Raw genomic sequence first — 24,348 nt, forward strand, 5'->3', positions numbered from 1 at the left:
CGTTTCAATGTTTTGCAGACTCGATTTGAAAAGATACCCAACATTACACTCCAGCATTTTTTTCAACTATCTCTTCTACCAAAGAAAATATTGCATTCTCATAATATTTCATATTCCTACACATTTACCCTGTCACGAATGTCTCATTCTTCTTCACGTGGGTCTGATGACATAATCGATTTTGACCTATTGGTGACACGTTGTATTGCGCGGACCACATTGTTGCTGTACATAGCTTAATGAAATCAATAGGTAGCGGGGATAGCATGCACAATAAAGTTATTGATTTTGCACTTGCTCCTTTGTTGCAGAAGCTGAAGTATGAATAAACAGTATTTATTGACTGATTCATAATTCTAAACAATTTTTAGCAATGGCCTAAAAATATTCTTGTCCATCATGCTTTGAGGATTCCATCATGACACCACTAATAGTAATGCAAAAAACCTTCAATGCATCTATTTGTTTTATTGGTACGGTAAGGGTAAAAGGAATCAAAATGCCATTGTTGAGAATGGAACGATTTAGGCAGTAAGCTGATACATTTTGAAAGAGAAACTGCTGACATCAGAAGCATCGGACAAATTTTTCAACTTGACAGCTCTCTCCCACAATCATAGATGAGTAATGGGATTTCCAAACTAGTTTAACATTTTGCACTAATTAATCATGCTAGCTTTGTAAATCCTGAAAAAAATGATTAATTGTAAAGTGTATATGAAACTTAAAATTATTATTCAATTGGTCGAGTAAATTGAATACCAAGTCTATATATGTTTAGCATTACCTACATTGTTAAAGTTTTTCAAATACTGTTTAATACACTTTAATACACTTCATACTAAAATTAGCATAGACAGCATGTACATTTGCAGGATATTAACTAAAGTCAGTTCTTACAGCCATGCATAAACTGAATAACCATCCATAGCAACACCTTGTTATGTAGCAGCCTTATCAGTGGTGTTAGCATTAAATCAATGGCCATGTAGATTAGATGGCTGTCTATAATAACACGTTGCTAAGAGATAATAATTGTTACGGTAATGAACTAATGTCAAGGCCTGTTTTATAGACTTAGTACACCACTTGTTTTGAAAGAGCCATTGATTATGTAGAAGAGCACTCTTTACTTTTTATTTATAAACAAGTCAATCATAATTTTTAACATTGCTTCAAAAAACCGAAATGAACATGGTGACCTTGTTTGACACTTTGAAGGTAAAAGCAATACACAATCGAAATGTGCACATGATCATACATATTCTATTTTATGAAAACACTTTTACAAAGTGTAGTGTTACTAAAGACTTAGTTGAAATTGACTCATTCGTTCATTTTCATAGTCCTTAGGCTAGTAATATTACTTCTCCTTTGCTATGGCAGATGTATGTGCACCAAATTAATTCTTTTGTTAATTTTTATGGTTCTTAGGCTAGTAGTATTACTTCTCCTTTGCCATGGCATATGTATGTGCACCCAATTATTTCTTTTGTTCATTTTCATGGTTCTTAGGCTAGTAATATTACTTCTCCTTTGCTATGGCATATGTATGTGCACCCAATTAATTCTTTTGTTCATTTTCATGGTTCTTAGGCTAGTAATATTACTTCTCCTTTGCTATGGCATATGTATGTGCACCCAATTAATTCTTTTGTTCATTTTCATGGTTCTTAGGCTAGTAATATTACTTCTCCTTTGCTATGGCATATGTATGTGCACCCAATTAATTCTTTTGTTAATTTTTATGGTTCTTAGGCTAGTAGTATTACTTCTCCTTTGCTATGGCATATGTATGGCATATGCGTGTGCACCCAATTTTTGCAAGTCACCCTTAAAACTTCACCAATTTTTAAAACACTTTTGTTCAACTTACTACAATAATTCCTGATTTCTGTCTTTTTATTTATCTTTTTTTAACAAATACATTAATTTATAGATGATTATTAATGTCAATAAAAAGTTATACTTCATATTCTTCATTTATGAAAACTTGTTTGTTGTATTTTATTTAGGTTAGCCGTGACGTCGAGCAACTCATTTATCGTGATAGTTAACGCTGGAACATTCACGCTCAACAGTGGGGATGCAACATCTGCAGCATATAATACCATAGCTGATGGCACATTTCATCATGTTTGTGTTCCAGGTAAAACTTTACCACCACTTTCCAAGCATTCTGGTATATTTTGCTACATGAATTCTATTCGACTTCTTCTGAGAAGATTTTAATTTTACTCATTCTTTCACGGAGGTCTGCGTGTTATGCATTACCATGCTTGCAAGTTCGACATTGTATTGCTGCTTGTCATAATGCCTTTGATACAAAATACAGTAGACACCGCTGCAATGTAAATAATCTATTCCGGAAACATTTACGTTATAGGGATTTTACGTTATACAAACTGTAAAATACATGAAAATAGCCGAATCCATTCAAAGATCTTTCCAAACTCACTTTTTTCTGCAAATCTGCACAAATTTTTTATTTGATGGCATGAAGGTATTTTTGAATAAATGTTCATCTAGTTTGTCTCTTTGCTGAACACACTAGACTGCCAGGGTACTAGTATACATAATAGAGAAACTCCCAATACATAGTTTTGGGAGTCGTTTGCTCTCCCAAGTGTGGCAAGAGAGACAGCAATGTTTTGAGGCTAGCTATTGCGCAGTCGTTATTTAAATTTGCAATGGCTTGATGGTTTACGTTATATGGAACTTTTTATGCAGTACGAAGCAAAGCTTAACATAAATTCTTTACAATATGTGGAATTTATGTGAAAGAAGGTTTACATTATAGGATCGTCTGCCGTAGTTTTATCTATCATAAATTAATAGTACATTTGTTCAAAACAATATTTGAATCAGAAACTTGTTCCGAAAGCCTATAAAGTCTCTTCTGAAACCTAAACAACAGTCTATAAAGTCTCTTCTGAAACCTAAACAACAATCTATAAAGTCTCTTCTGAAACCTAAACAACAGTCTATGAAGTCTTCTGAAACCTAAACAACAGTCTATAAAGTCTCTTCTGAAACCTAAACAACAGTCTATAAAGTCTTTTCTGAAACCTAAACAACAATCTATAAAGTCTTTTCTGAAACCTAAACAACAGTCTATAGTCTTTTCTGAAACCTAAACAACAGTCTATAAAGTCTTTTCTGAAACCTAAACAACAGTTTATAAAGTCTCTTCTGAAACCTAAACAGCAGTCTATAAAAAAGTACAATGCTTCCAAGCTTGGTCAGCATCCATTACTTTGAGCTTCTAAATTGCAGTATTACAAGTAGGACAAGTTCGGGCAACTGAAAGTTGGCAAGTATTTGTATATGTATATTTTCTAGAGCCTTCACTTGTGCGCCTTTTACCAGTTTATTTAACTGAAAAATCTACTTTTGTTGTTGTTTTATTCATGCATTGTCGCATTTGGCATAATAAAAGCAGTCATTTGAAATTAAGTTTTGTAAACCAGTTTTATGAGGTTATATTCTGATGCGTTCAGTTGTTCCCTCATTTTTATGCCAGTCTTTTTTAATCAGCTGATCCTTGCAGTAGTCAAGTCACCACCAAACCACTCTTTTCTTTCATATACTTTTTCAAGGAAAATTATGTAAATTTAACGTCTGTTGCCCAACCAACATCCAGTTTTGACAAACATATGTAGAGTTTCTAATATTTAGTTTGTAAAAACTTTAATTTCACAAAAAATAATAATAGTGCCCACTAAGGACACACCAGCCTAAAGATTACCTAAATGGGGTGTCTCACTTTATGCTATTCAGAAAGCTACCCTGGAAGAATACCGCAAATAACTTAGGAAAAACATTGAGAAAAACATTTTATCAGTGTGGTCACGGTGGTAAAGCCATGGCTACATAAGCCAAGACTTGCCATCGTTCTTTTTTATAGCCGGCCTTTTGATAATATTAATGTAATGTTTTGTGCTTATCACGTGTATGTCTGTGCATCTTTTATTTTTTTAAATTCACAGCAGGTAATAAGCCTGCTATTTTAGGTTTTTGCGACTAAAACTAAGAAAAAAATGCTAGAATTTGGTAAAATGGTGCTATTAAGGGTTTTTAAGTGAGTGTCTATAGAGCATTGTAAAAAACATTAGCTCGCCTGATCATCACATTTAATTGTCCATGTACCTTGCTGAACATACTGTATGTTTCAAAAACTTTGCCTATTGTCAAACTTAAATGTTTCACATGATTTACTTCTATATCTGCGCAGCTCAAAAAAATACCCGATTCACTGTTTACTATGACGGTGTGGCTAACGGAGAAATCGGATGGAATATGGGTAACCAGATTCAGTCTGGTGGAGCACTCGTCTTTGGAATTTACCTTCACAACAAAAACCAGCTTGAAAGTGATGGTAAGATGGATCAATTTGCTTGACATGAGGTGAAGCAGTGAAGCATGAACAGTAGGGCAGTAAAACGTGAACAGGAGCGCAGTGAAACATGAACAGTAGGGCAGTGAAACGTGAACAGTAGGGCATTGAAACGTGAACAGTAGGGCAGTGAAGCATGAACAGTAGGGCAGTGAAACATGAACAGTAGGGCAGTGAAACGTGAACAGTAGGGCATTGAAACGTGAACAGTAGGGCAGTGAAGCGTGAACAGTAGGGCAGTGAAACGTGAACAGTAGGGCATTGAAACGTGAACAGTAGGAAGTTAAACGTGAACAATAGGGCAGTGAAACGTGAACAGTAGGGCAGTGAAACATAAACGGTAGGGTGGTGAAACGTGAACAGATGGGCAGTGAAACATGAACAGTAGGGCAGTGATTCATGAACAGTAGAGAAGAAATGTGAACAGTAGGGCAGTGAAATGTGAACAGTAGGGTACTGAAACATGAACAGTAGGGTACTGAAACATGAACAGTAGGGCAGTGAAACATAAAAAGTAGGCAGTGAAACGTGAACAATATGGAATTCGTCTTTTCATTAACAAATCTTGTTTTTATAACTATTGTCACAAAATTGTGAGATGGGCTATTTCACCATATATAGTAATTTGATTAATAATTCATTCTATATGATTCCAAATTGATTGATGAATTGGTGGTAGGTTATTTACCGACTCACACAAAATGTTGTACAGTACATAAATCGTGGTGCTGAATTTCTCCTGAATAAGGTGATAGTTGCTCGAAAATACTGAACTGTTTGATACTTGTTTGTAAACTTATCGAATAGTCCATGTGCAAATTAATGGTGTGGCTAGCATAAAACACTAAATATGTATAAAAGTTGATTTGAACTGCTCTGAAAATTCCCATTGAAATAACACAACGTATTGTCAAATTGGAAATTCTGAACATCTGCAATCAACTGTAAAAGCTGTCAGTTGATGGTTGATAGTTAGCTGATGCTGGAAGTTAGCTACTAATTATTGTATATCCCTGTTATTTTTATGCAAAACGTTTAGGTGATGGGTCACCAACAATAAAATGGTCATCAGTACCGAGCTATAACAGATTCAAAGGAGAAGTTGCTGGCATCAATTTCTGGGACTCTAAACTTACTGCTGCACAAGTTCTCTCTGCCTATGTTGGTTGCTCATCTGTGAGTACTGTACTTGCTGCTGCATTTATTTGTAGAATTTGTAGAATTTAGTATTTTTGGTCTATGTTGATACCAAAGGTGCACTTGAGTATCCATAACAATGGTAATACAATAAAATATTCAAGTGGGGTCACTACTAAATAAGAGTTGTCTATACGGTACTTTATGAAATTAGCTCCAAATATGTTTTTTTTAATACCTATTTTATGATGATGAAACGCCATCATCATAAAATAGGTAAGTACAAAAAAGTAAAAACTTAGCATCCATTTTCTAACTGCTACGGCTAAAAATATAGACTTATATGATTGAAACACCAAGCTCTTTTATGTTTGCTAAACCTATGCCTTTTGGCATCTCTCAAAGGTTACCTGGCATCTCTCAAACATTACCTGACATCCCTCAAACACTACCTGGCATCTCTAAAGCACTACCTGGCATTTCTCCAGCACTACCTGGCATCTCCCAAACACTACCTAGCATCTTTCAAACACTACCTGGCATTTCTGAAGCACTACCTAGAATCTCTCAAACACTACTCGGCATCTTTCAAACACCCCCTGGCATCTCTCAAACACTACCTGGCATCTCTCAAACACTATCTGGCATCTCTTAAACACTACCTGACATCTCTCAAACACTACCTGGAATCTCTCAAACGCTACCTGGAATCTCTCAAACACTATCTGGCATTTTAACACTGTCCGGGGTCTCTCAAACACTACCTGGCGTCTCTCAAACACTACCTGGCGTCTCTCAAACACTACCTGGCATCTCTTAAACACTACCTGTCATCTCTCAAACACTACCTGGCATCTCTCAAACACTACCTGGCAACTCTCAAACACCACCTGGCATCTCTTAAACACTACCTGGCATCTCTCAAACACTACCTGGCAACTCTCAAACACCACCTGGCATCTCTCAAACACTACCTGGCATCTCTCAAACACTATCTGGCATCTCTCAAACACTACATGGCATCACTACTTCAGAAGCTTCCATTATATACTTAGGTGATTGTTTATTGCTGTATACTTTTTTATTCTTCAACAATGTCATCCGGCTTACAGTATTCCATGTAGTGATTTATTAGTTTCTTTTTATTTTGAGCATGCGTCATTACTGACTGCTGGCTCAGGTTGACTGCCATTACTGACTGCTGGCTCAGACTGACTGCCATTACTGACTGCTGGCTCAGACTGACTGCCATTACTGACTGCTGGCTCAGACTGACTGCCATTACTGACTGCTGGCTCAGACTGACTGCCATTACTGACTGCTGGCTCAGACTGACTGCCATTACTGACTGCTGGCTCAGACTGACTGCCATTACTGACTGCTGGCTCAGACTGACTGCCATTACTGACTGCTGGCTCAGACTGACTGCCATTACTGACTGCTGGCTCAGACTGACTGCCATTACTGACTGCTGGCTCAGACTGACTGCCATTACTGACTGCTGGCTCAGACTGACTGCCATTACTGACTGCTGGCTCAGACTGACTGCCATTACTGACTGCTGGCTCAGACTGACTGCCATTACTGACTGCTGGCTCAGACTGACTGCCATTACTGACTGCTGGCTCAGACTGACTGCCATTACTGACTGCTGGCTCAGACTGACTGCCATTACTGACTGCTGGCTCAGACTGACTGCCATTACTGACTGCTGGCTCAGACTGACTGCCATTACTGACTGCTGGCTCAGACTGACTGCCATTACTGACTGCTGGCTCAGACTGACTGCCATTACTGACTGCTGGCTCAGACTGACTGCCATTACTGACTGCTGGCTCAGACTGACTGCCATTACTGACTGCTGGCTCAGACTGACTGCCATTACTGACTGCTGGCTCAGACTGACTGCCATTACTGACTGCTGGCTCAGACTGACTGCCATTACTGACTGCTGGCTCAGACTGACTGCCATTACTGACTGCTGGCTCAGACTGACTGCCATTACTGACTGCTGGCTCAGACTGACTGCCATTACTGACTGCTGGCTCAGACTGACTGCCATTACTGACTGCTGGCTCAGGTTGACTGCCATTACTGACTGCTGGCTCAGACTGACTGCCATTACTGACTGCTGGCTCAGGTTGACTGTCATTACTGACTGCTGGCTCAGACTGACTGCCATTACTGACTGCTGGCTCAGACTGATTGCCATTACTGACTGCTGGCTCAGATTGACTGTCATTACTGACTGCTGGCTCAGGTTGACTGCTATTACTGACTGCTGGCTCAGACTGACTGCCATTACTGACTGCTGGCTCAGACTGACTGCCATTACTGACTGCTGGCTCAGACTGACTGCCGTTACTGACTGCTGGCTCAGACTGACTGCCATTACTGACTGCTGGCTCAGACTGACTGCCATTACTGACTGCTGGCTCAGACTGACTGCCGTTACTGACTGCTGGCTCAGACTGACTGCCATTACTGACTGCTGGCTCAGACTGACTGCCATTACTGACTGCTGGCTCAGACACTTTGATACTTCATGCCTTCAACTCTTGTAGTGTGACCATTATATTTATAGATGAATTTCAAAGCTCTAAATCTTGCGAACTCCTTAAAGGTTGACTTGCACCAAAATTCACATTACAGTTATGTGGTATCAAAAGATTCACCATGTCTACTCTGTTGTGTTGTAGGTGCCACATATGTGGAAATGTGATTACAACCTCCTAAAAGCTCAAAAACGAAAAGCCCCTGTAGATTGGAATCTCTTTATTTATCTGACGTAGCCATGAAATTTAGTTATTGTCTTGTCATGTGATGTTCTCCCGTGGATTGAAAGGGCAATAAAAAGCTCAATATAAAACTTATCGTAGCATTAGTTTATGACAAACACTTCGGGTTTTACTGAAGACCCCGTTATCAAATATAGATGCTCGCTACTTTACAGTTTTGTTTCGGTTTGGTCTAATCGGACAGTCGTAATCTGATCATGTGACCCAATACTTCGCAAATAATTTTTGCAGCACTTTTCGATTATCACAAATGACCAACAGGCTTGTCATGATTATCAGACAATGATATGTACTCCAAGCTAAGGCTAAAAAATTAAACAAATTTTTACGGTACGTTATAAGATATCACTGCTAAAAGTGACAGCATTACAATGACGATAAAACAGCCGCGTAAGAACAATAGACATGGTTTTATTGAATGCGTGAGGTATATTTGTGAAATATTTCGATGAATTAGGTTGCATGAAAGTGTAAACAGAAACCATCTAACACAGCTACGTCACATTTGAGCCGTTTTGGAAAGAGAATCCAAATTACAGTGGTCTCGTGTGGCTGTGATTAACTGTTCGTTTTTGAGCTTTCAAGAGCTTGTAATCCTATTCCCACATATTTTGCACCTACAAAACAACAGAGTAAGACATGGTGAATCTTTTCATATCAAATAACTGTAATGTGAATTTTGTTGTAAGTCAACCTTTAATAATTGCCAGGTTTATTGTTCGTTCACATTAGTACAGATGGAAAGACAACGCCATGTTTGCTCTTGCATGAAAGCCTATAATTGGAACATTTTAATGGTGTGCAATATACCATGATCGTCAGCACCTGTATACAACTGGCACAAAAAATGAAATTTTAAAATTTAAAGTAAAATGATCTGGTCCCGAAAGTTGGGGTAATTTAATGTGTCTGCAGTTTTTGTACATTTGCTTTCAATTTATTGATTTTTAGCTTTTGATACTTGATAATTCAAAACTTCAATATATTAGTTCTTTATATACCTGGTAGGTATGTTTGAATTTTGTATCTTAATTTATATTAGTTGTTTACTAGAAGACATACAACGACATTGAATGTTTTAATCTATAAAACCAGGAATAAAATAAAATATTTTGTTTCGATGTTTTCTCTTCATTTTTATCAATGTCACATGTGACCAGTGTTCCCTCTAATTTTCTTGTATCTGAGCAAATACACAAACACCCCGGGCGGTCCCATGGACTAGTGTGAGCAACATGCGCCATGCAAATTGTGGTCTGGCAGTATCATATTCATCATATACATCAAGTTGCATGTTTTAAACAAAACAATAACATTACAACCATAGTCTCTATCAAATTACTTCTTTATTCAGTATGTTTGTCCACTTTCGGTGAAAAACTCAAAAGCCATGTAACTAAAGGTGTACCATATTAACATAGCTGTTTTAACAATGGTTTGTTTAAATTATGGCACAACATGAACTGCCATGTGACAATGTCCTGCTGTGATCATGGAGAGAGTGCTGCTGCTCACTGGGTTCGATGGACCAACTGTAGTCTGGAAGTCTCCTCCATGTAATGCTGTCTGTAGAAGAAATACATATACAATTTTAATTACTATTTGCTCTATTACATTAACTGATAATACAGAAGTTACTGATCAATATACACAAATGTCTTGGTAAACGACACCAGATAAGCACAGCTGTGACCGAGTACTAAAATTTTCCCTTATTCTTCTTGTGTGTCTTTGGGACCTCTCCAATAGGTTGGCACTTTGTTCAAGTAGATGCATCTGCTTGCTTCTCCACAGTATAAGGTTCCTCATTCTGAGTAGCTCTTGCTCTGGAAGGGTTCAAACCTGTAAATATTTCAGAAAAATGTTAAAACATTAATATTCTACGCAATGGCGTGTGTTGTAATTCATAAAACTATATCTATATGAACTATATCTGCAAAATATTGAACTGCATTATTTTATTAGCATCTAAACAAATCAGATTTGATAATTATTATTTTTAATAAATTAAAATTACGCTCGAAACTGATTGAGACCTCTCATTTCACCTTGTTTTCTCTGTCTGTCTTTTTCTCCTCTCCAGTGGGTGTACACTTTGCTCAGGTTGCTGGTCCCATCTTCTGCTAGCTTTTACTTTATGTGCATCAGCTGATCCAGATGTGCCGCCTGAAGATTATTTCTTGCTGCTGTCTTGATACGATTCATTAAACTGAAGCCTCACTCACAGCCTGAACTAGAAACTTGAAATGTAGCACATACACCCACAAGCTGTGAGATCTTCTTCAGCTTCTCACCCTATTCTCACCAGATCTGAGAATGTGCTGACTGTCTCTTGTTTAGGCTTGTTGCCTTACTATTTACTTGAATTCAGCATATTCACCGGTGATGTCCTCCACAGAATGTGGGCCTTGGAGAATAACCTCATACGTCTTTGCCAATCTTACAATATTTGCAGATCCATTATCAAAACTGATGCCTGAGCTCAGTGCCTCAATGTCAAACGCAGACCATTCTTTTAATTCATCCTCTGGAAATTGAGCATCCAGGTGGTCACAGAGCTTATGTATAAAATGAGTTATCATACCGGTATTTTTGTCACCAGCTGATGAGACTCTGATAACCTGTTCGACACGAGCACTCTATTGAACATTCTCATTTAAGCATTGGGAACGCAACTTTTCAATCTTTGCTCTAGCAAAGCAGTGTCCCTTCGTTACAGTCAGATTGTTTCTTTGAAAAGAAAGACAGAGCTGGAATAGCTCACTCGAAAAATTTCCCAGATCAGTGAGAGTAATCTTGAACCTCGAATCACATAACTTTTTGTAACAGTAGTTTGCCATTGGATCTCTGTTATCAGTGGATTCTCTCGCGCAGTATTCTTCGAGTACATTGCAGTTCCTCAGAACAGCATTGGCAGCTTGATGCTGAGACAGCCCATTGCACCTCATCCAGAGGTGCAGGTTGAATGACAATGTATCTTCATCAAGAATCTTAGCTAGAACTTCAAATTTTCCCTCTTTCACAGTGGATCTAGAGAAAGTAGAATATATAGTTTTAAGAAAAGTTGCACACAACATGCATCATGCAACAACTACATCATGCATCACAGGCACACCTTTCCATGCATCATCAATGCTCACGTACTCTCTCTGGGCCACACATTGTTGTTCATTTAGGTGTGGTATTTGCAGCTTTAATAAAGCTTCAACTCCATTGTGCTTTCCTAGCAATACCGAAGCCTCATCGGATGTTAGCATAGCCATTGTTAGCATAGCCATTCTCTGTATGTCTACTTTATGCTTGGAGTAAAACTGAGTTATTGGCTGCACAATATCTTGAGCAGTGCACGCTGTCAGCTGAATTATTCCGCCAAACACAGTTTTATGATGATAACTATTTTTCTCTCTGAATTTAATGTACAATACAAGCATTTTGTGCACCGATATGTCTGTGCTCTCATCTATTATAAGGGTGTGTCAAGGTGCATCTTTAACACTGCACATCGTCTCATTCTGTACTATTGTATTGATTGAATCCACAAATTCAAAAGCATAGCTTTTACTTCGCCAACTGTCTGGTATATTCACATATTTCGCCATGTGATCGTGGATTTTTTGTGCTGACACATTCATGTTGATGGCAAGTAAAACATTGTCGATGAGGGTTTTGACTTGCTCCGCGTTTCATTTGCTTACGAGCGACAGCTCGTTTTTCTTCTCTTAGTATTTGGTGCTCTCTGCCAATAACGTGTTGATCCCTATTCCCATCTTGCATCGTTGTACAATTTTCACTGCATTCAAATGACTTTTACGCTGAATGTGACGCTTGAGGTAGTCCAGTTTTCATTTGCTCTACACTTTGCCCTCCGAAAAATTGTTTGCTACTTTAGCTTCGCAACACGTTTTACAGAGTAGACCTTTTTCACACGAAAAAGAAAGAATTTTTTAAAGTTTCAATGGTTTATCTTTCACTTGCACATACTCCGACAGCCATTCTATCTTAAACGAACTACCTTTCTTCTTTACTTGGTGACTGAATGTGCCACTGCCTGTTTGTTTTGCCATGATTATGAGGGGTAAAGAATAACTTGCCTCAGCAAGGTATTCCTCAACAATAACTTCTGTTTGCAGCACCGGAGGCCAGGAACACGCAGGCGCAGCGGCCATCAAACAATGTCGTGACATAAATGCGTAAGCGGATTGCGTCGGGTAACAACCCGGAACGGCTAATTACATGTTGCATAATACTGAATAAACTATGCGTTTCTTTTATTTTCAATACTGGACGGACTTTTAGTTGGTGCGCGGCTCAAATATTTTGTTTGCAGACCCGCAGGGACCAGTGCGCATTTGCTCACAAACCATGCTTAGAGGGAACAGTGCACGTGACATATGTATGAATATACCTGACTAGAGTGTATGCACATAGATGTTAGTCATGTTGTTCATGTATACCATGAGCTTTAGAAAGCATCTTTCTGCCAAATCGCCAGCACTGAAGAGTTTATTAAGTAGAAACAATTGACCAATTTGTTGGTATTTGGTTTTACTCTTGGATGTAACTAAACTAATCTCTTCAGGGAAACATATTTTCATCATCTTCCTCCGCTATGAATCTGAAACCTACGGGAACAAGTGATGTCACAGTTGAAGCAGTGAGCTTGAGTGGTGGCTCTTCCTCTGTTTATGGTGATTGGGGTTTATGGGACGAGTGTTCAGGTTCTGATGCTGAATGCAGTACAGGGGATACAGCTTTTCGAACCAGAAGTTGCACTGGGTCCCCTTGTGACCAGACAGCAGAAACTACCCAGCTAGGTAAGAAGTAAGCAGGAAGAAGACTTTTGATGTTATATTTTTTAACAATTTCATATTATAATTACATTTTTAATTGTACAGATTTCAAGAACGTAGTCATACCTTAAGAATAATCATAATTTATATAGAGAGCTACATAAAATATTATTGTTGCCCGATTAAGTTTTACCTTAGAGTTATCTTCTCTTTCTCTTCTCTATGTGTCTATATTAATCTATCTCATATTATGCATAAATCTATGCAACAATTGCCCACGATAACCACTTCACTTGTATTATGGAATTGTTTTATATCGTCATAGATGTACATATCATATCTTCATATATGTATAAATGTGACCACATGAATCAGAGTTGATGAAAATCTGTGATAATACAAAGAAAAAAGCAAAATAATTACTACACACACCTATATCATTGTTTAAAACAATTTTAATGCAAACACAATGCGTTTATGTTAAAATGAGCAAAAAGGAAAATGTTTTTCTTTGTGTAAGAAAACACCCCTTGTTTTGTATAATGTTTAAAGGTTTACTTCCAACAAAATTCCCATTACCGTTATTTGATATGAAAAGATTCATCATGTCTACTCTGTTGTGTTGTAAGTGCCAAATATATGGAAAGGTGATTACAAGCTCTTAAAAGCTAAAAAACGAACAGAAAATCGCAGCCACACGAGACCGCCGTAGTTTGGATTCTCTTTCCAAAACGGCTCAAATGTGATGTAGTTGTGAGAGATGGTTTCTGTTTACACTTTCTTGCCACCTTATTCGTCGAAGTATTTTCACAAATATACTTCACGCATTCAATAAAACTATGTCTATTGTTCTTACGCGTCTGTTTTATCATCATTGTAATGCTGTCACTTTTAGCACTGATCTCTTATAACTTACCGTAAAAAAATCGTTAAACTTTTTAACCTTAGCTCGAAGGAGTACATATCATTGTCTGATAATCATGACGAGCCTGTTGGTCACCTGTGATAATCGAAAAGTGCTGCAAAAATTATTTGCGAAGTATTGGGTCACATGATCAGAGAACGACTTGACGATTGAATAATGCCGAAACAAAACTGTAAAGTAGCGAGCATCTATATTTGATACGAGGTATTCGGTAAAACCCGAAGTGTTTGTCATAAACTAGTACTACGATAAGTTTTATATTAAGCTTTGTATTGGCCTTTTAATTCACGTGAGAACATACTTGACAAGACGATGACCAAATTTTGTGGCTACGTCATCGAAATAAAGAGATTGTAATCTACGGCCGCTTTTTGTTTTTGAGCTTTTAAGAGCTTGTAACCACATTTCCACATATTTGACACTTACAACACAACAGAGTAAGACATGGTGGATCCTTTGATACCAAATAACTGTAATGTGAATTTTGTTGCAAGTCAACCGTTAAGTGCTAGTTTTTGGTAAAGAAAGGTGCTTGTTTTGTGTGAAAGCAAAATCCTTGTTTATAACTGCAAAATGTTTGTTTTATGTATGAATCAAGCGCAAATAAATAAATATATATAATATATAAATACTGCTTAAGAACGAAGGGCTTGCTTTTGAAAAGGGTAATTGCCTATTTTGTCTGCCTACAGCTAGCATTGTTGTTTTGCTACTGAATGAATGTTGAGATACTGTACTCGTATAGTAATTTGAGTACAGTTCTCTGAAGGTTACACTAAAGAAAATAATTTAGTTTGAGTTTTGGGTGAGCTTGGTATAAATTTCCCTATTGTTAATCGACTGAAAAATCCTTTTTAATTTTCTAATGTTTGAGGGTGCTTATTTGATTATGAGCGATATGTTTGGATGGTAGGATGATCGGTTGAGCTGAATTTCCTATGCGCTCTGGTTTGAAATTGACGCCATAAGCCTATGTGTATATGAAGGACTTGATATCAGGGGTCTAATGGTGGTTGGCCCTCTCGTTCCTTTCTTCTCAGGCTAGCGAAGAGCTTAGGCAAGCAGTTTTGAGATCGGTTGAAATAGTCACATGACCAGTTCAGTCACGCCCACAAGCAACTTGAGCTTTACTACTACTGTTATGAAAATCAGAACCCTTAGCATTATATTGGTGGGAAATTACTGACACTAGTTTTTGATTGAGCTGAAATATCTTTAACGCAATAGCAAATCAGTTATTAAAAACATTTGTGAAGCCACCAGGTTGAATACCTTAAACTTTATGTAACGCAGCATCGTCGAAATCTCTGTCAAATATTTTTGTCATTTTTTGTACACGTACAATTTGCCATAGTTTTTCTTTTCGTATAGCGTGTGGAAGCTACGGAGGACATTGGTATACATTTGACGGAACTGTGAAGTGCATAGCCATCAGCTCCACACTGACAAATGTAAACCAAGATACGATGAGAGTCACTTCTTGTGTTGACTTCTATGGAGCGAGTGCTAGTTTGATTGAACTACCAGAAAGTGACCAAGTGCTCTGGGATTTTGTGGAAAATTTGCTCACGATGTATGTATTTTCAGTCTTTAACGAGCTTCTGTCTGAGCTGTCTGAGACTAGTGGATGCAATACTCAGTTTTTCTGCTCTGAAACTAACATTTCTCTCAAATTGCTATTTATATACTTGATCAGTGTATTAAGCTTTTGCCGAGGGTCGTATTTTGTTGAAACTGCCTATTTCAAATGTATGCAGAGGGATGATAATAATATCTAGTAGTATTTTTTGAGACTTGCAAAATTCACTTTTTCATGATCATCCAAGTACCAACAGTTATGATGGTTTAAAAAACATTGAAACACAAACATTACTTACATTATTTGTAAGTAGGTTACTTGCCAGATTCGTTTGCTACATAATGAATTGCGTGAGAAAAGATTTTATCACAGCTAGTGAAGCTGAGCTGATGTTTTAAATAATCCAATAATAATATAAACGTGTTAATATAAATAGATACTAGTCAGTATGCGATAAGACAACCATAAATGGCAGATACTACGCAATTTTAAACAATTCAGAAATTTATTGCTTAGTAAAGTTTATTTATACTTAGATTTTAACATGACTCATTTTATAGGTATGGTTACAAAACTTAAGCTAGCCTTTCTAGGCAAATTTTGTTGCGATGTTTTTAGATATTTTAGAAGCTTTTGCCAATGAATGTTTTTACGCTCTTTAACATAATACTACCTTATCTACAGCTATAATGACTTTAAGATAATATTACCTTGTCTACAGCTATGATGACTTTAATATAATCTTACCTTGTCTACAGCTATAATGACTTTAAGATAATATTACCTTGTCTACAGCTATGATGACTTTAACATAATCTTACCTTATCTACAGCTATAATGACTTTAACATAATCTTACCTTGTCTACAGCTATAATGACTTTAACATAATACTACCTTGTCTACAGCTATGATGACTTTAACATAATACTACCTTGTCTACAGCTGTAATGACTTTAACATAATATTACCTTATCTACAGCTATGATGACTTTAACATAATCTTACCTTATCTACAGCTATGATGACTTTAACATAATCTTACCTTATCTACAGCTATAATGACTTTAACATAATACTACCTTGTCTACAGCTATGATGACTTTAACATAATATTACCTTGTCTACAGCTATAATGACTTTAATATAATCTTACCTAGTCTACAGCTATGATGACTTTAATATAATCTTACCTTGTCTACAGCTATAATGACTTTAATATAATCTTACCTTGTCTACAGCTATAATGACTTTAACATAATCTTACCTTGTCTACAGCTATGATGACTTTAACATAATACTACCTTGTCTACAGCTATAATGACTTTAAGATAATATTACCTTGTCTACAGCTATGATGACTTTAACATAATCTTACCTTATCTACAGCTATAATGACTTTAACATAATACTACCTTGTTTACAGCTATAATGACTTTAATATAATCTTACCTTGTCTACAGCTATGATGACTTTAATATAATCTTACCTTGTCTACAGCTATAATGACTTTAACATAATACTACCTTGTCTACAGCTATGATGACTTTAACATAATCTTACCTTATCTACAGCTATAATGACTTTAACATAATACTACCTTGTCTACAGCTATGATGACTTTAACATAATATTACCTTGTCTACAGCTATAATGACTTTAATATAATCTTACCTTGTCTACAGCTATGATGACTTTAATATAATCTTACCTTGTCTACAGCTATAATGACTTTAATATAATCTTACCTTGTCTACAGCTATAATGACTTTAATATAATCTTACCTTGTCTACAGCTATAATGACTTTAAGATAATATTACCTTGTCTACAGCTATAATGACTTTAATATAATCTTACCTTGTCTACAGCTATGATGACTTTAACATAATATTACCTTGTCTACAGCTATGATGACTTTAACATAATACTACCTTGTCTACAGCTATAATGACTTTAAGATAATATTACCTTGTCTACAGCTATAATGACTTTAATATAATCTTACCTTGTCTACAGCTATGATGACTTTAATATAATCTTACCTTGTCTACAGCTATAATGACTTTAATATAATATTACCTTGTCTACAGCTATGATGACTTTAACATACTCTTACCTTGTCTACAGCTATAATGACTTTAATATAATCTTACCTTATCTACAGCTATAATGACTTTAACATAATCTTACCTTGTCTACAGCTATGATGACTTTAACATAATACTACCTTGTCTACAGCTATAATGACTTTAACATAATCTTACCTTATCTACAGCTATGATGACTTTAATATAATCTTACCTTATCTACAGCTATGATGACTTTAACATACTCTTACCTTGTCTACAGCTATGATGACTTTAACATAATCTTACCTTGTCTACAGCTATAATGACTTTAATATATTCTTACCTTGTCTACAGCTATGATGACTTTAACATAATCTTACCTTATCTACAGCTATAATGACTTTAACATAATCTTACCTTGTCTACAGCTATAATGACTTTAATATATTCTTACCTTGTCTACAGCTATGATGACTTTAACATAATATTACCTTGTCTACAGCTATGATGACTTTAACATAATCTTACCTTATCTACAGCTATGATGACTTTAACATAATCTTACCTTGTCTACAGCTATAATTACTTTAACATAATCTTACCTTGTCTGCAGCTATGATGACTTTAACATAATCTTACCTTATCTACAGCTATGATGACTTTAACATAATACTACCTTGTCTACAGCTATAATTACTTTAACATAATCTTACCTTGTCTGCAGCTATGATGACTTTAACATAATCTTACCTTGTCTGCAGCTATGATGACTTTAACATAATACTACCTTGTCTACAGCTATGATGACTTTAACATAATACTACCTTGTCTACGGCTATGATGACTTTAACATAATCTTACCTTGTCTACAGCTATGATGACTTTAACATAATCTTACCTTGTTTACAGCTATGATGACTTCAACATAATCTTACCTTATCTACAGCTATGATGACTTTAACATAATCTTACCTTGTTTACAGCTATGATGACTTTAACATAATCTTACCTTATCTACAGCTATAAACACTTTAACATAATCTTACCTTATCTACAGCTATGATGACTTTAACATAATCTTTCCTTATCTACAGCTATAATGTCTTTAACATAATCTTACCTTATCAACAGCTACGATGAATACTGGATAGGAATGAGCAGCTTCCCTTCTGGTCATACAGAGTTCACGTGGGACTCGGGTGACGCAGTTTCTTCCTCTGATGCTAGGTGGTATGAGTAAGTAGTACTGTATGGGACGAAAGACAACTCCTAGATTTGTTATTTTTTCATTCAATCAGTAAGCACAGTCTTGAACAAGCATAATATGCATTATATATTAAGTTTTTTTCACAAGCACATGCCTATTTATGAAAAAGATACATGTAAAATTGCTGAAGTATTATTGTATAATACCACTACGACAACATAAAGCCCCAAAAAGGAAGATATTTCATCTCAATCTATACGCAGCAGATGCTCTTATAATGTAAGCCTTTCACTTCAAACTAATAACAAATATTTTATATGTCTGCAATAAAGCGAAGCAAAAACATATTTCACTATAAAAAGAATGGTGTCTTCTTGTTCATCGTCAATCTGTACCCAGGAGTCAAGGTTAGAATAAAAGATAACTTTCAGCGATACTCCAACTCGTAACATTCAGATTGGTAGACCGACCCTGTAACACATGCAACAACTGATCGGCATTAAGTACTTATGAACAGCTGCGCAGCTACCTATTATTTGTTTTGTCGACACATTCGACGATCTATCACGACGAACTAGAATGTCATGGAAGCTGCATATGTATAGTAGATATAACGCTATTTGTACACATTTTTTTCTCTCGCAAGGGCGGCAAGATAGATTATTAAAACTTTGAAAACTCGCTCGACTTGGCACTTCAAGTCGAGTACTACTTGTCGCTCGACTTGACACTTCAAGTCGAGTACAAGTAGTACGAAGCAAAAACTTCACAAAAATATCTATGCTATCTGGAATTTACGTTGTAGGAGGTATCAGTGATAGGAGCCTCTACTGTATATATTTTTTTGTTTTGTGTTATGTAAGAAAATCCCTTTAACATAAAGCCTCAAGTCAGAGCAAGTTCTTAAATTCGACTTGAATAACGAGAGCCTCATAGCTATCTTTGAAAATATTGTTTTCTTGCTTGCCACATTGACAGTCTAGCATGCCATGAGAGATCATCAAGTGTGCTGATGGAGCACAGAGAATAAGTATGTGTACAATTATTCAGATATACATAAAGGCAGTCAATTGGTGCAGTTGTTAGAGTGCCGATCTACCAAACTGAATGTCATGAGTTGGAGTCTCATTGACAACAATCTCTTATCCTGACCTACCTCTTGACTTAGGCCTCGTACCAACGGGCAGACTCTTACTATAGTAAATACATATTTTTGTATTTAATGATTGTAGACATATGCTATGTATATTGTTTGGTTTTTTGCAGCATAGACTTTGCTGTCAAGAAATTTTTTAAAAAATTGATTAAACTTGGCAGTGAAAGTGTCCGCTTTCCTAACATAATATAAAATTATCACATTTTCTTATTGGAGGGTTTGATTTTGGAACATATTAGCCTATTTACATCTATTTTATTCTTTGTGTAACGTAAAATCCCTACAACATTAACATTCTTGGTACAGATTATTTATGTTGTAGGAGTGTCTACTGTAAGAGTGTCTACTGTAAGAGTGTCTACTGTAAGAGTGTCTACTGTAAGAGTGTCTACTGTAAGAGTGTCTACTGTAAGAGTGTTTACTGTGGGAGTGTCTACTGTACTTATATAATATAGTCCCAAATTAAATTAATAAAACTCCAGTTTTTATTCATAATCCATTTTGGAATTTTCTTTTCTCGTTTTTTTTTTAAGATTCACCTAACCATTGACTGCCAAATTTGCATGGAAACCCGTTAAGCTGCTTGCAGTATGTATTAGTCGTTTTAATATATGAGACAGGTAAGAGTTCAGAAACACATAAACAACAAGTAAACTCAATATAGTAACAGCTATACAGGATAAAGACAGGATAATACAGGATAATAGACTTTAGCTATACAGGATAATACAGGATAATAGACTAGCAATATTGTCACACAAATATGTAAAATATAGTTTGCGTGGATTACAGCATGTGATGACTTTATAACAAAACCACAACACTGACAAAGCTTGACTGGTGCTTGAAAAAATGCAGTATTTATTCTTGCAGATACTATCCATCTTCTCATCCCTATGGCGGAATTTACTGCAGTTACAGTACCTGCCATTTGCAATCTTTCCGATATAAATATTCTTATGACTATATCCAGGCCTATCCTATATGCGTCTTTGAAAAGGGTTAGTTGGCTACATCTTCATGACTGTTCGCATAATATAGTTAAACACCTGCACGCAAGATTAGTTTGTTTTGAGATCTTCATCATTTGTTAGAACCGTTATATATTGAAATAAAATTTCTCATAAAAACGCCCTGTAATTTATGTAATTTAATACCAAGCTCAAAAACCTATGATCTCTTAATAAATACTTTAAGTAATTACACAGCATTGAATAAATACATTGTATAAAACTATTCAAAAAGCTGAACAAGTGGAGTTAAACTATAAGCAGTGGAACTGAATTAATAAGTAATAAACAATAAAAAGAGGTTTTATCTGGGTTTTGTCTTGGAGACATGTGAGCGAAAAGCTAGACTTGACAATACACAGGTTTGAAGATAGAGATGGTGATGCAGATGCACAGTATACATGCAACTTAATCTAGCTTGGAATAGGTAAGTTTAAAATAACTTAGCTTATATATTTTTAATTATTTTTGTATTTTTATCATATTATTTTTTCGATCTTCATCTTTGTTTTTGTTTAATGTTATATGTTGGTGATTATGTCTAGTGTTGAGTCAAATATTTGCTAAAACGTTACATCATTGGTAAGCTCAAGCGATTATAAGTTGATGTTTAGCCGTATATATAAGAACCTACAGTATAATAATATATAGCAATATATTATACTATAGAATAATATAAAAGACTACAAAATATAATGTTACGTGTTTTAAAATATTATAATATAGTGTAATGTAATATACTATAATATATATATGTAAAGGAAACTGCTGGTTCCCTTTACTCTCCACAAGGCAGTCAGACAATAACACCGCGTGTTAAACTTCAACGAGAAATTTATTAAATAAATAAATTTAAATCAGTATACATGTAAAATTGGCAATAAACCTGCAAAAATGCAGAAAGTGTGCCCATACAACTCTACTTTAACGATAGTTTTGTGCATCTTTTATATATTTTCTTTTTTCTAGGATTCACCTCTTTTTTGTTGTTCTGCATTTGGTTTTTTATTACGATCCTCTCGGTTGTTCAGGTGTCCTCATTGATGATTGAGCCTTCTCCTGTGACTGTGGTGACCAGGAGGTCGATTGCTACGGCCTTGATCATGGCGCTCGATCGTAACACTATATTATAATATACCACTCTATAATTCATCTACTATATAAATCTCAAAGTCTGTCGTTGAGTCCAGCTATAGCTACTAAAATCTAGGAATGAGGAATCCGCTTTCTGCTAGATTTGATCTCGAAACCTCTCGTTTACGAGGGGATAACCTAACCAATCAAGCTACGCGAGATGCAATGGACTCACTAGGCGATACAAGTTCTTATCTCAGTTAAAATATGCATAGTACTCTGCCTTTTGCAATGTCACTAAAGCTTGCTCTCACGGATCTTATTAGTAAGTTTAGCAATACTGATAGTAGCTTACTCAATTTAGTCATTGGCAATATGCCAGGCTAATGGCAAGTGGCAGGCAACTACATTACTTCCCACTGTCTATAAGCTGTATTTTAAAACCCGTGTAACACCTTGCATTTGGCTAGTAATATGGTAAAAGTAAGATTTGGTGCCATTTATTGTAATCTAACTTTTCATAATACAATATAATATAGAATGATTCTTCATTATGTATATAATATAAATCTGTCAATAATTAAACCAAACTGAGCAGTCACTAAATAAATTTATGCGCACACAGTTGATGGAGGATACAGTGATTGGAGCAGTTGGAGTTCTTGTGATAGTGGCGGGTGTTCTGCTGGGTCTGTCATTAAAAGAACAAGGACATGTGATTCACCAGCCCCAGCTTTAGGAGGAGACAGTTGTGATCCAGCTGGCGCTCAGCAAGAATCACCTGTGGGTTGGTACTATTTAGGGCTGTTGAAGTATAACAGTTCTTCCTTGTAAATGCCATACTTCAGAGATTAATTACTGATTTACAATGTAGGTGCTTGTGCGGGGTGAGTTACTGTTAACTTGTTGAGTAGAAATTTGGCGAGAGATTTAATACTCATTGTTTATCAAGGTTATGTTTTTGGTAATAACTCATAATCATTTCTGCTATATGCGTTTTAACAAGAGTTGGCATGTACTGTCCTAGATGCAAAGGTAACAAAAAACTCTCGCATATACAGCAATTAAACAACTAAAAAGATTTTGGGTATTTAAAACAAATTTCACTGGTATAATAGAGTGACCGCAAAAGGTAGATATATATCACTGACATGGTATACGAGGTCTGACCCAAAAGTTCCCGGAATGCAGTTGTATACTTGTGCATATTCACATGATGGAAAAACTCATTGCAGGGTTGGCTGGAAAACACGTCTGGAGTGTTGTCACAAAATTTCAGGTTGCTATGACAATGCGTTCTCATGTGAGCTAACGATATTTCAAGGTCTGTCCGGTGCTTCCGTCTTTTTTTTTAACAAATTTATCGTCATGCCCAATCAATCGGAACAGCATAATTGCATTAAATTTTGTGCGAAATTAGGGAAAACAAGTACTCAAACAGTTGAAATGTTAACTATTGCTTTTGAAGATGCTGGTCTATAAAGAAAACAAATTTTTGAGTGGTACAAACGTTTTTGTGAAGGTAGAGACAGCACTGAAGATGACGCGAGGTCTGGCAGACCAGCGTCGGCAAGAACCTGCTCGTAAATTGACAGTGTGAGGTCACTAGCCATGCCAGATCGACGTTTAACCATTAGAGATATTTTGAGAGACGACTTATCTTTGGAACTGTTCAAAAAAGTTTTAACTGACATTTTAAACAATTTTTAACAGATTAAACGAGTCGCAGCAAAGTTCGTGCTAAGCTTGCTGACTGATGACCAAAACGAGCTCAGGATGCACGCTTGCAACGATTTTAAGGAAGCTTTCAAGAATGATCAAAACTTTATTTTAAAGGTCGTAATATCCTTGTTTCTCCTAATTTCACACAAAATTTAATGCAAATGCGCTGTTCCTGTTTATTAGACATGATGATAAAAAAATTTTTTAAAAATACCGAAGCACCGGACAGACCTTGACATATCGTTAGCTCACATGAGAACGCATTGTCATAGCAACCTGAAATTTTGTGACAACACTCCAGAGATGTTTCCCAGCCAACCCTGCTATGGGTTTTTCTATCGTGTGAATATGCACGAGTATACAACTCAATTCCGGGAACTTTTGGATCAGACCTCGTATATGATATAGAGTGGGTGCTTCAATGAGTAGTAGTCAAAATCATTTCTGGTTTAGTTTAAAAAACATCCAGCAGCTTATTTACCTGC

General features: G+C 36.2%; 1 protein-coding gene across 1 annotated transcript in view; it reads left to right on the forward strand.

Moving 5' to 3' along the window:
• The first annotated feature begins 12,940 nt into the window (after positions 1–12,940).
• LOC137405138 (uncharacterized) overlaps positions 12,941–24,348 on the forward strand; it is a 21,634-nt gene continuing 10,226 nt past the window's right edge. The window contains exons 1-3 of the mRNA XM_068091363.1: positions 12,941–13,145; positions 15,418–15,619; positions 18,826–18,930. Coding sequence (XP_067947464.1) covers positions 12,941–13,145; positions 15,418–15,619; positions 18,826–18,930 — 512 coding nt within the window. The remainder of the gene's footprint in view (positions 13,146–15,417; positions 15,620–18,825; positions 18,931–24,348) is intronic.

The sequence above is a fragment of the Watersipora subatra genome, chromosome 9 (genome assembly GCF_963576615.1).
Source record: "Watersipora subatra chromosome 9, tzWatSuba1.1, whole genome shotgun sequence".
Taxonomy (NCBI): Eukaryota; Metazoa; Bryozoa; class Gymnolaemata; order Cheilostomatida; family Watersiporidae; genus Watersipora; species Watersipora subatra.